The sequence below is a fragment of the Lampetra planeri genome, chromosome 53, assembly GCF_965212315.1.
Source record: "Lampetra planeri chromosome 53, kcLamPlan1.2.h2, whole genome shotgun sequence".
Lineage (NCBI taxonomy): Eukaryota > Metazoa > Chordata > Hyperoartia > Petromyzontiformes > Petromyzontidae > Lampetra > Lampetra planeri.
Window position 1 is genome coordinate 7547325 of NC_136159.1, and position 14030 is coordinate 7561354.

Consider the following 14030-nt stretch of genomic DNA (forward strand, 5'->3'; position numbering starts at 1 on the left):
GCACGTTGATTTGTAACGATATGTAACGTTTGTTTTCTTTCGTTTGTTGGCGACTGTTTTTCATATTGGAATCGCCTCCGGTGCTTTTGCTGCTGGCGGCAATAAAAGTTGTTTAAAAGTCAAAAAAGTCTCCTCTGTCCTCTCTCTCTCTCCTCTGTCCGCTCTCTCCTCTCTCTCCTCTGTCGCACTTTCCTCTCTCTCTCTCTCTCAGGTCCGGAAGGCAAAGTCGTGAAAGAGTTCCTCGCGACGTCCTGCATTGCGAGACTCAAGCCAGGGGGGTAAGCGGCGGCGGGGGGAGGGAGTCTTGCGAGAAAAAAACACAAACTAGCCCGCGGCCGTCTTTGTCTTCCCATCCGTACGGTGTTCGAACCCCCCCCCCCTCCCCATACTCCAGGTCACGACACTGACGTGTTTTCGCATGTTTTGCCTTCCATTTGTGTTGTTTCGTCTTCTTGGGTCAATGTCCTTATTTATGATGCACGCGTCAGAGCTGGTCATATAAAACACACCGATTGTGCTTTCATTCATTCATAAATTGTATTTAACACTTTACAGCATAAATTAAATGAAGGTAGTCCTGCCTATAAGAATCAAGACGCGTGTAAAAGTATCAAAATAAGAGAACATACTCTAAAAGGGAAATCATGAGTCTTGTTGAGTTTACTGAAGTGTTGGGTGCCGGGTTTAACAAGGAAGGGCAGGGTGAGAAATGAAGAAGCGAGAGGAAGAATCGAGGCGGTCGAAATCACAGAGAGAGGAGATGAGAGAGAAAGAGAGAGAGAGAGAATGCTCTTGTGACAGCAGGAACATGATGTGGGTCAGAAGGTGCAAGTAAAGCAAGTGGAAGGAAACATATCAAGAGGGGGGCAGAAGAAGAGGGCAAGGACCAAGGGTGGCACAGTCGGTTTTTTTTTACAATCGGGTTTAATTGTCTTTTTATATTAAACCCGATCATTTGAGATTGGGAGAAATCCGGTTTAATTGGTTCTAATTGCAGAACCGCACTTCGCCGACTTCTCAACGATGGGCTTCATCCATTCCAAGCTAAGGAACTCACTGGCACCCACGATTGTGGAGGAGAAGCTCCTCGTGTTCATCAAGACCAACCTGCCCGCCGCATTCTACGACTACCCCGTGCCCGACGCCCCCCCCCGAGTACGATAGCAGCACGGACGAGGAAGCTGCCTAAGCCTTGGATCAGAGTTGCGTATTCATTAAACCAGGTTTGAATTCCCCCAAATCGGGTTTAAATGTATTAAAGAAAAAACCCGATGCCTCTCGCTGGAAAAATCGGGTTTTTTCCACCCATGGCAAGGACAGCGGAACACCCCCAACATGAGTGGGGACAGACGCGTGGAGGAGGAGGAAGAAGAGAGTTGCAGCTGGTAGGAGCCACGCTGTCCCCAGCAATGTCACTCGATCATTCCTCCTCCACCCGTGTTGAGGACGCCGCGTCGGCAAACCGGACACGTTTGTCGTCTCATCCACTGCAGGTCACCACAAGACACTCACCCAACTCCACACTCATTGATTCATTCACCCACCCACTCGCCACACTGCAGATCACCACAGGACACTCACCCAACTCCACACTCATTCATTCATTCACCCACCCACCCACTCGCCACACTGCAGATCACCACAGGACACTCACCCAACTCCACACTCATTCATTCATTCATTCACCCACCCACTCGCCACACTGCAGATCACAACAGGACACTCACCCAACTCCACACTCATTCATTCACCCACCCACTCGCCACACTGCAGATCACCACAAGACACTCACCCAACTCCACATTCATTCATTCACCCACCCACTCGCCACACTGCAGATCACAACAGGACACTCACCCAACTCCACACTCATTCACCCACCCACCCGCCACACTGCAGATCACAACAAGACACCCAACTCCACACTCATTCATTCATTCACCCACCCACCCACTCGCCACACTGCAGATCACAACAGGACACTCACCCAACTCCACACTCATTCATTCACCCACCCACTCGCCACACTGCAGATCACCACAAGACACTCACCCAACTCCACACTCATTCATTCACCCACCCACTCGCCACACTGCAGATCACAACAGGACACTCACCCAACTCCACACTCATTCACCCACCCACTCGCCACACTGCAGATCACCACAGGACACTCAACTCCACAAAGACAATAATCCCCCTTATAGCCTTAACAGACTGTTGGGGCAAGTGCTGTTAGCGAGCACCTATGAAGGCCGGCACGGCACACGAGGGGGTGGGTGGTCAACACCACGCCCGGCCGCCTTTGTCTCCCGAGTGACGATGTTTTACACACCGAACCAGGTACTCATTTGAGGCTGAGTCGACCTAGAGGAGGCCCAGGACTGGTTCAGATAATCGTCACTGGTGTTGGCCGTGAGCGGGAATCGAACCCGGGTCGCCAGATTCGTAGCGCAGCGCGCTAACCGCTACACCACCGCTCCCCACAAGACTCCACACTCATTCGTTCATTCACCCACCCACTCGCCACACTGCAGATCACCACAGGACACTCACCCAACTCCACACTCATTCATTCATTCACCCACCCACTCGCCACACTGCAGGTCACAACAGACTCCCCCGTTTCGCCTGAACAGACCGTTGGGGGCAAACGCTGTTAGCGAGCGTGCCTCGTCACCACGCCTAGCCGCCTTTGTCTCCCCAGTGCTGATGTTTTTATTTTTTAATACACTGCACCAGGCACTAATTTGAGGCTGAGTCGACCTAGGGGAGGACCCAGGGACCCGTTCAAAATATTCGTCAACGACGTTGGCCCTGAGCAGGCGTGAACTCGAGCGGTTGGGGGTCAGTAGCGCAGTGCGCTCACCACCACCACCACAACCACCACCACCACAACCACCGTGCCACCGCTCCCACTCGCGCGCAATTCCAGACGTCGTCTCGTTCTCGCTTCTGCCCCAAAAAACAAAACTCGCTTTGTCCGGCAACGGCCCCGAGCATCGGGAAGAGCAAAGCCCATTCACACGGCGCTGCCTCTCTGTCTCTGAGTGTCTGTCTTTGTGTCTCTCGCTCTTTGTGTCTGCGCGTGTCTGTACGAACGCCCGCGTGGGGGATCCGGTGGGCGCGCTGCTCTGCGCTACGAACCCGGCGACCCCAGATCGGTTTGCAGTTTCAGTTTCATGTATTAGGTATGGCCCTGTGAGCCATTCGGCTCTTGAATCGGGTGCAACCGCAACAAACAAAAACATGAACAAGAAGCATCCTAAAGTAACGACGCGCAAACAGAAAAATCCAGGAAAAAAAACAGCAAAGTCTTTCAGAAAATGATCGATGCCCGCTCACGGCCAACGCCGGTGACGATTCTCTGAATCGTTCCTGGGCCTCCCCTAGGTCGACTCGGCCTCAAATGAGTACCTGGTGCGATGTGTGAACATCGCCACCGGGGAGACAAAGGCGACGGGGCTGGTGCTGGCCACCCCACCCGCTCGGATGCCGTACCGGCCTTCGTAGCTGCTCGCTAAAGGGACTTGCCACAAGTCTGTTACAGGCTATATCGGGGGATCTTTGTCTTTTGTATGGCTGTGAGTGTTCTCTTTGTCTGTCTGTCTGTGGGCCTGACTGTGTTTGCGTGTCTATTCCGTAGGTTGTTAGATGCGCTCCGTAGCGCACGGCAGTTTGCGGTGGTCAGTGGAACGAGAAAGGTGGAGAGGTGTGGCAGTCAATCTTGAGAGACTTTTGACTTTTAAACAACTTTTATTGCCGCCAGCAGCAACAGCACTGGAGGCGACTCCGATATGAAATACACAAAGTCACCAGAAAACAAATGAAAACAAACGCTATAAATCAACGCGCTGTGGCACCGCGCACACCACAAAAGAAAAGTCACGTGGTGGTGGTGGTGGTCATCGCGCACGCCACGGTGTCGAGCGAACGCTTCAGAAGGTGAACACGAGGGTGCCGTCCACGCTGGTACAGATGGGGGCTTGTCCGGCTCCCCAGCGTTCGAAGAAGAGTGTTGAGAGAGTGTCTGTGGGTAGCACATGACGAAGACTCACAGCATTGTTTCTTGCTGTGGTTGTTCCACCTGATGATGATTGCTTGTGTTGCGATCGAAACGTCGTGATTTGTTTTATTTTATTTTATTTCTACCTACGTGACTTTACCAAAAGAACCAAAGAGTATGGATTCCTGCAGTCACGAAAGCTTCAAATCAAGATTGAAGTCTCACTGGTACTACTCCCTATCGGTACTGTATTTGAGAAAGGGTTTAATGTACAAAACACAATGCACGCTCGGTTTTTTTAAATATTTCTTTTGAATTGCTCCGAATTCGGAACCAGGTGTTCCCAAAACAGGGAAAATCAATTTAACACGTCGGCTTTGGCGACCGATATTATATTTACGCGATCTAACCCGAAACAAAACCCCTATTAGGGAAAGTCGAGGTTTTGTTTGGCGTGGATTTTGTTAAACAGAAAAAAGTTCATATTTTGAATCGGCGCACGAGGCCACCGCCGCTCCGTGCTAATCGAGCGAGCCTCCCGTCGGAACGTGGCGTGCCAACGAAACGTTATCCCTCTCCGCGCGTCGTAACGAAACATCATCCCCCTCTGTGCGTAGTAACGAAACGTCATTCCCGTCCGTGTGCGCAAGCGGCGAGCCCAAGTATTTCCTTGCGCAAACAGTGAGCGGAAGTTTCGCTTCATGAGTTTAAATCCTCTATTTTTTTTTATTATTACTCTTTCAGCAAAACACCGAAGAAAAGTGGTTTGCATTCCTCAGCACCACCCACCGACCAGGTGGTTTGCCCAATAAACATGCCAATGTTGGGCCAACGATAGCATTTGGCTGGAACCGTTGGACTAACGTTGCACGTTTACCAGTTTAGTGGCAGGAGCAAGCGGCCCACAATCGGAAGATTTCAAGTTCAAATGCTTGTTGAGGGTGGAGGGTTGACTCGGCCCACCAGAAAGAGAGAACACGCGGGTTTAGGGAACAGAAATGAAGACGCAATGTTGATCCATGGCATTTGACCAAATCGCCTAGAATGCAATCCAAACACGTCAGACGTAGGAAGCGATGCACGGGGTTGGTCCCGCGCAGTGCTTGGATGGGTGACCACCATGTCAACAAACCGCCGTAGCGATTGTGGCCAGTAGAGGGCAGTGCAACAACATCAGTTAATTTGTATTTCCTTCGCCTGAACCAACCCGCACCGACCAGCCTGGTGAAGTATGGTCAATTAAAACCCTCACTGCCTGTCAAGGGAATGGGGGGGGGGGGGCTCTCCATCCAGCAGTGGATCGACACACAGGCTGCACATGGAAATGCACCGTACTATGACCGGTGCTTGGGTAGGACACAAGAGATGGACACGGCAATGATGATGTTGCAGCAGTAGCAGCTGCTGCTGTTAAACACATTCCTGCGGAGGGAGCTGGTAGGAACGTTGGGGTGCTCGGTCAATGGCCAGGGTCAACGGCGGCGTGGTGTATTCCGCAAATATGGCCGACTGCGAGGGCGGGCACAAGCCGGCGTGAGTAGGTTAAACGTTGAGATTTATAAGGGCACCACGGGGTGACCAGCCTCTCCCCACCCAGCCCTTCCCCACTCCACCCGGCCCCACCCCTCCCATTTTTGGATGCACGACGGACGGACACAATAATCCCGTGGGCTGGTGGAACTAGGTGGTTCCTACCAGTATTATGCTGGTGTTATATATCTGTAGCCACAATGAGCTTTCCCTGTTTAAACACAACACCCTATTTTCTCAATTCCGTGGTCTGTGCAAGACGTCTGTTCAGACTTAGCTTCTCATACAATAACATTCAGGGGAGGTAAAAACATATATAAACCTGTTTCTTGACATTTTATTTTCTACTCACTTTTATTGTGCTATTCGTTGCGCACGGTTGCACTTTATTTCGCACGCGGTTGCAATTTATTCTGCTCAGTCGGCGTTCGCCACCGAGGTCGTGACAGGTTTCTTTTTTCATTCCTGTTGTTGTACCGTTCCTGCTTTGCTATTATGCGCTCCGATGCCTACTTTATTGAGGGTGATATTGGCATGTAAAATAATTATTTATCGATTCACCTTTTACACGTAGTAGCAAACGCAAATGGGCATTGCAACAACACACCTGGTCAGATGCAACTTTATTGACAAGTGAATTACAATTATAATAATGATAGGTAACACAATAAAGACACGATCAACACACCTGCACTGACAGCGGATGGCACACTCACGTACACACACGTGCATACACGTGTTTATCTCTGTAACCCAACCGGCAGCTGTCAACCGCTGTTGCGACAAAGGTGGCGAATGACGCAGCTACTGACACACAGTTGGCTCGGCTTAACACGTCTATCCATCAACAGTGCACCTGACACCCATTACTGCCACGGTGCTTGCCAATCATAGATACCTGGTGTTGCATGTCAACCTATGGAGATTGGCAAGAGCTGGAAAGCTTGTATATGAACGTGCCTGTGTGGGTGTGAGCATGTGAGCTTGTGTGCCTGTGCATGCTGGGGAGGGGTGTCACTTGGTGGACACGCGCGTGCGTTTGCTCCAGGAGAAGTTTGCGCCGTAGGATTTGCTCCTGGGCTTCGGGGTTCTCTTCTCTTCCACTTCGTAGCTCCACCCTGAGTCACCGTGCACAGCCAGTGTTACATTAAATCGCAATTTTTACATTTGACATTCACAAAGTAGGAACGACTTTCTGCTCATTTCATAATGAGCCGTGCGTAGATTCGTATCGTTTATCGGTACCATTTTTGTCAGCGAAGTCGATGGCTTCTTCTTTACTGGAGAAGGACAGGAGCACGTTGGAGAGGGGGTCACCCCTGCACACCGACACACAAAGTCAAAGTTCACCCATGTAGCCTACATAAACTGTTAGAGCAAGTATTGTTAGCTAGCACCGCCACCATCACAACCACTGTCCCATCTTTACTGTGCCATTGTCAGTACTAATGCCCCTAGCACCACTGCTAACACCACTACCACCACCCCCAATGCAATCACCACTGCTTCCGCAACTATCACCACCACCACAGACATCATCACACGCCACTCACGAGGAGCTCCAGCCCATGAGTGGGTTTTCCCAGCGTTCTCGCGTGTCGAATTCCAGCTTCCACTTGCGCGTGTTGTTGGTGCCCGACTGCATGGCGTTGCGTGCCGGCACGAAGATGCGCACCTTGCGCGTGGTCACGTGCTCGCCAGGAATGCCTGTAACGGGCGAGATGTCCTGCGCGTGTGCACGTGCCGGGAGAGAAAGGGAGCAGAGACTGGGGGGTGAGATGCGAGAAGCAACAGATCACAAGGTTTTTTGTACAGCTTGTTTACACTTTTCAACGCAGGTTAATCGCAATTGTACTAGGTCTGTCTGTCTATTGTAACGAAATGTAATGCTAAAATGTTCTGCAGACTTTTTTTGTCCACTTCATACGATGTGTTCATATGCTGTGATAAAATATATTGTCTTTCATCTTTAAATGTATTGTCGCTGTCGGGCCCCACCACTTTCTCGTTGACGACGATGAGCTGACTGTCGCCGCCCTTGCCCTGTGGCACTGATGACAGGAACCTGGCCACAAAGACAGAAGGAACGTATGGCATTGATGAAGCAGGGTCAGGAAAGGTACATTTATTTGCCTTTTCTCCAACTTTATTCCAATCGGGCTCACGGCGTCATGAGAGTGTCCATTCAGAACTCTCGCAAAGCGGTGCAAACCTCCAATGCCAGAAACCAGATACTATAGAATTTGCTTCTGAGATCCCTTCGAGTGATTTTTTTAATCAAAATCCACACTCGGGGATGTAGTTTGCCTAATGCAGTGAAATGGTCGTCACATGGCAGTCAAACTGATATTCACAGTTCTTCAGAGTTGAAATTCAGCCAAAGTGAATAAAAAAAAATAATAATGTTTTTTTGCACGGTGATTGGTGATTAAGCTGAGACCGTCAACCCCATACACACGACACCCAGTTTGACCAGCTGAAACCAACATTTGAACCAAGGATCCCAGTGGTGTCAGCTCAGTGTTGACCGAGCCACCCGGTCACCTTGGGAAGGGCAGCCGTGGCAGGTCAAGGGCTTGATCATGCTGCGTACTGTAGTTTATCACCATCAGTCACAGTCTATCCACTGCTGAATGAAGATCTCCCCCTCCCCCCAAAGCCATCACGATTCTCCAAGGTCTTGCAATGCAACAATACTCCCCCTCAAGCTTGTGCCTGTGAGCTAATCTCCATCTTCGTGGTGGACATCCTCTTGGGTGTTGTCTCCTTTTGTTGCTACTGTTAGTCTGCCATCGCATTCTACAATGTAGTAAAACTAGTAATCTATACAACGAAATTAAAGCAGTGTAATATTACTGAATACCAGAGGTGTGGACTCGAGTCATGTGACTTGGACTCGAGTCAGACTCGAGTCATGAATTTGATGACTTGCGACTCGACTTGGACTTGCATAACAATGACTTTGTCCCACCTATGAGATGTGGACTCGAGTCATGTGACTTGGACTCGAGTCAGACTCGAGTCATGAATTTGATGACTTGCGACTCGACTTGGACTTGCATAACAATGACTTTGTCCCACCTCTGCTGAATACAACAGTAAAAATAGCACACACTCATTACTTCCCATTGTCTTGAATCAATCATACGGTCGGTGACACTTAATGAACTTTGGTAGAAGTGTTTTGTATTCTTTAAATCATTCAGGAATAACGCAATTGTCTAAAAATGGGTTGACACAACTCTCCACGTCACATGAAATACAATCCCGCGTAGTTATATCATGGCAGCAGAATGCTGCAGGAGGCTAGTAATTTCATAACCCAAAAGCAATAAATTACACAGCAATCATGCCACAACCTAATCTGCATTAGGAATGATGACGGTCATTATGACCCAGGCAAAGTCTAAAATTAGCGCAGGTCACATTTAGATCGGTAGCAACACTACTCGTTATAATGTACAACGCTCTACCCCATGTGCCAAACATCACTGGTCTTGTTAAGAGACGTAATGCAAGTGATAATTGCAAGCATTGTACATTAAGCCCTTCTTTACGGCTTAAATGTCCAGACATCAGACGGCGCGGCCAGACGAATACGCGTAGGTGGCTACCTCATCGTGTGTCATCACGGCCACGACAACAGAACACTGGTGTGAAATGATATCCAAATTAGTGCCTGCGCTCGCATGCATTCACACATGCGCACACACACACACGCGCGCGTCCATTCACAGGCTAAGCCTGCCTGCCCAAACCTGCCTAACGCCCTTCGCGTAGGTCCGTTCAAAGAGTCGGAAGGGGAATGTTTAGACTGCCTCTCGAACGATCGCTCCTCTAGGGGGAAGGGATTGCATGAGAGGCGCATGAGAAATGTGCTCAAGCCGTCTTTGTTTAGATTTACAAATGTAGTTGCCGAATGCTGTGTTGTGTTATCACGCAGGTGTCGCTTGCAAAAAGAATAGCCGTTGCCTGATTTTAATAAAGGACATTTATGTATATTCATTTCACTGTAAGCATATGCAAGCCTATGGTTCCCTATACAAGTTTATGGGTCTCTAAGTTATCTACGAGTCTCTCTAAAATCAGTGGTGAGTTCTCTCATTTTCCTATACTACACCGTGCAAGTCCGTGCCGTCGATTCCTTTACCCTGTTCAAGTCATATGCCCATGAGTGACCGTCTCTTTCTCTGACGTACGGTATGCCCACTGTTTCTATGCAACGTCTGGAGATGCGGTAACATTTCGACTCCATATGAATCAAACTTGCATTGTTTTCGTGTTCTATGGCTGGCAGTCCGTCCGTGCGTCTCTATTACAAGTCGAAGGGTCTCTATGTAGGTACGTGGGTCTCTATACAAGCCGAAGAGTATCTTGGTGTCAATGGGCTCATACCTATTTTACTTAAAGCTAATCTACACACACGAGATGAAAGCATGGCCAAATCACGCAAAATTACGGGGTTCGAGGCGCGGCGTTCCCAGGCAGAGCTTCTAGGAAAAGCGTAAGGCTCCTCGGCTCTGCTAGGCCGCATCGTCAAGGTCGGCTCCGGAGTGGCGGCAGCGCCCCCCGGGTAAGACGACAGCCACGCGGGGAGGACGAGAAGGGGACCCCCACTGAAGCGGAGCTCACCGTGCAGGCGTCTGCACCGAGCCGGGAGCTCGCAGGAGGAGAGAGACGCAGCCACGAACACCGGCCATTCCCGTCCGTCCCAGGGCCGCTAAGGGGGCAGCCATTGCGGCGGTGACGTCGCTACGAGCCGCGGTCACGTGATACCCCCCCCCCTCCTCGTTCGCTCCACAGAAACCTTCAGCCGTGATCAAGTTTCAAGTTCATTGATTAGGTAGAGAGCCCTGTGAGCCATTCGGCTCTTGAATCGGGTGCAACCGCAACAAACAAAAAACATGAACAAAAAAACATCTTAAAGTGAATATGTGACTAAGTGCAAACAGAAAATCCAAGAAAAGACAGCAAAATATTGCAGAAAAAAGCACCGTTACACACCAACGCTGTGTGCAACAATCCCAGTGGGATGCAAGTCAAACAACAACAACAGCAACCACAAGGCAACTTAGATTAAGGCCATCAGTCTTACTCCGTACTACAACAAACAAACGTGGCCAAACCAGTAAACTTTTCGAAATCACCAAAATAATCCACTGCCGGATGAAGGCCGACACGACGACATCGATCTCGTGGGCTCTCATCGTCCTCCGATGTAGCCATTCACGCAAGCGCACAATGTTGACTCGGTTGCAATGTCCACAGCGAGCATCGGCCCATGCCTGTCAACCCCTTATCAGTGCCCTACCACATTACAGAACGATTCAACGTCCAGCCTACAAAGTCCCATCACAAGGGGGGGGGGGGGGACACACACAAACAAATAGACAAAAATATAGCCCGTATTGAAACGGCTGTACGCCGTATGGACCTGAAAACTCATTTTTTTTGTACAAGAAACATATTCCTGCGGAGGGAGCTGGTAGGAACGTTGAGTTGCTCGGTCAATGGCCAGGGTCAACGGCGGCGTGGTGTATTCCGCTGCACTCACCCACTCACCACACTGCAGGTCACAACACACTCCCTTACCACACTGCACTCACCCACTCACCACACTGCAGGCCTCAACACACTCTCCCTTACCACACTACACTCACCCACTCACCACACTGCAGGCCTCAACACACTCTCCCTTACCACACTGCACTCACCCACTCACCACACTGCAGGTCACAACACACTCTCACTCACCACACTGCACTCACCCACTCACCACACTGCAGGTCACAACACACTCCCTTACCACACTGCACTCACCCACTCACCACACTGCAGGCCTCAACACACTCTCCCTTACCACAATACACTCACCCACTCACCACACTGCAGGTCACAACACACTCCCTTACCACACTGCACTCACCCACTCACCACACTGCAGGTCACAACACACTCTCACTCACCACACTGCTCTCACCCACTCACCACACTGCAGGTCACAACACACTCTCACTCACCACACTGCACTCACCCACTCACCACACTGCAGGCCTCAACACACTCTCCCTTACCACACTACACTCACCCACTCACCACACTGCAGGTCACAACACACTCCCTTACCACACTGCACTCACCCACTCACCACACTGCAGGTCACAACACACTCTCACTCACCACACTGCTCTCACCCACTCACCACACTGCAGGTCACAACACACTCTCACTCACCACACTGCACTCACCCACTCACCACACTGCAGGCCTCAACACACTCTCCCTTACCACACTACACTCACCCACTCACCACACTGCAGGTCACAACACACTCTCACTCACCACACTGCTCTCACCCACTCACCACACTGCAGGTCACAACACACTCTCACTCACCACACTACACTCACCCACTCACCACACTGCAGGTCACAATACACTCTCACTCACCACACTGCACTCACCCACTCACCACACTGCAGGTCACAATACACTCTCACTCACCACACTACACTCACCCACTCACCACACTGCAGGTCACAATACACTCTCACTCACCACACTACACTCACCCACTCACCACACTGCAGGCCTCAACACACTCTCCCTTACCACACTGCACTCACCCACTCACCACACTGCAGGTCTCAACACACTCTCACTCACCACACTGCACTCACCCACTCACCACACTGCAGGTCTCAACACACTCTCACTCACCACACTACACTCACCCACTCACCACACTGCAGGTCACAACTCACTCTCACTCACCACACTGCACTCACCCACTCACCACACTGCAGGTCACAATACACTCTCACTCACCACACTGCACTCACCCACTCACCACACTGCAGGTCACAATACACTCTCCCTTACCACACTGCACTCACCCACTCACCACACTGCAGGCCTCAACACACTCTCCCTTACCACACTGCACTCACCCACTCACCACACTGCAGGTCACAACACACTATCACTCACCACACTGCACTCACCCACTCACCACACTGCAGGTCTCAACACACTCTCACTCACCACACTGCACTCACCCACTCACCACACTGCAGGCCTCAACACACTCTCCCTTACCACACTGCACTCACCCACTCACCACACTGCAGGTCACAACACACTCTCACTCACCACACTGCACTCACCCACTCACCACACTGCAGGTCTCAACACACTCTCCCTTACCACACTACACTCACCCACTCACCACACTGCAGGTCACAACACACTCTCACTCACCACACTGCACTCACCCACTCACCACACTGCAGGTCTCAACACACTCTCCCTTACCACACTGCACTCACCCACTCACCACACTGTAGGTCATAATTATATTTTCCCTTCCTCCCACTGCTCCGCTTTGGAATTCCCTCCAAACTTCTTTTTTTTCCAAAGCTCACATCTTGCTCTATTCAAGGAATGCACTTTTTGTAACGTTCATCTGTACGGCTTGAAGTGCTGCTTATTGCTGGGCCGTTTTGTAACTTTTGGCCTGTGCCCGAGCAAACCGTTCTTTTAAAGATGAATGAAAACAAAATCACTCATTTGTATTTTAAAAATAATATGTAACAGGCAACGTTTATAGCAATGGCCCTTCTTCATGAGCGTTGTCCGAAACGTCTCCAATAATATTTATCACTTTAAGGCAGATTCGATGAACGTGTGGAGTTTTTTGTTTATTACATGTGTAGTGTATAGTAGTGTATAGTGCATAGTAGTGTAGTGTATAGTAGTGTAGTGTATAGTAGTGGATAGTGTAGTGTATAGTGTAGTGTATAGTAGTCTAGTGTATAGTGTAGTGTATAGTGTAGTGTATAGTAGTGTAGTGTATAGTGTATAGTAGTGTAGTGTATAGTAGTGTATAGTGTAGTGTATAGTGTTCTGTATGGTAGTGTATAGTAGTGTAGTGTATAGTAGTGTAGTGTATAGTAGTGCATAGTGTAGTGTATAGTGTAGTGTATAGTAGTCTAGTGTATAGTGTAGTGTATAGCAGTGTATAGTGTATAGTAGTGTAGTGTATTGTATAGTGTAGTGTATAGTGTTCTGTATAGTAGTGTATAGTAGTGTAGTGTATAGTAGTGTAGTGTATAGTAGTGCATAGTGTAGTGTATAGTGTAGTGTATAGTAGTGTATAGTGTAGTGTATAGTGTAGTCTATAGTGTAGTGTATAGTAGTGTAGTGTATAGTGTAGTGTTTAGTGTAGTGTATAGTGTAGTGTATAATGTAGTCTATAGTGTAGTGTATAGTAGTGTAGTGTATAGTGTAATGTATAGTGTACTCTATAGTGTAGTGTATAGTAGTGTAGTGTATAGTAGTGTATATTAGTGTAGTATATAGTGTAGTATATAGTGTAGTGTATAGTAGTGTATAGTAGTGTAGTGTATAGTGTAGTATATAGTGTAGTGTATAGTGTAGTGTATAGTAGTGTAGTGACATCGCGGAATGTCACTGTGCAGTGCCAGCCGGCCCT

General features: G+C 49.5%; 1 protein-coding gene across 1 annotated transcript; it reads right to left on the reverse strand.

Annotated features, from left to right (window-relative positions):
- Positions 1–6142: 6142 nt before the first annotated feature.
- NDUFS4 (NADH:ubiquinone oxidoreductase subunit S4) lies at positions 6143–10336 on the reverse strand. Its single transcript, XM_078617342.1, has 5 exons — positions 10169–10336; positions 7535–7601; positions 7090–7262; positions 6782–6855; positions 6143–6654 (listed from the first exon to the last, which is right to left on the reverse strand). The coding sequence occupies exons 1-5, from the start codon at positions 10270–10272 to the stop codon at positions 6551–6553; spliced, it is 522 nt and encodes a 173-aa protein (XP_078473468.1). The 5' UTR covers positions 10273–10336; the 3' UTR covers positions 6143–6550.
- Positions 10337–14030: the final 3694 nt, after the last annotated feature.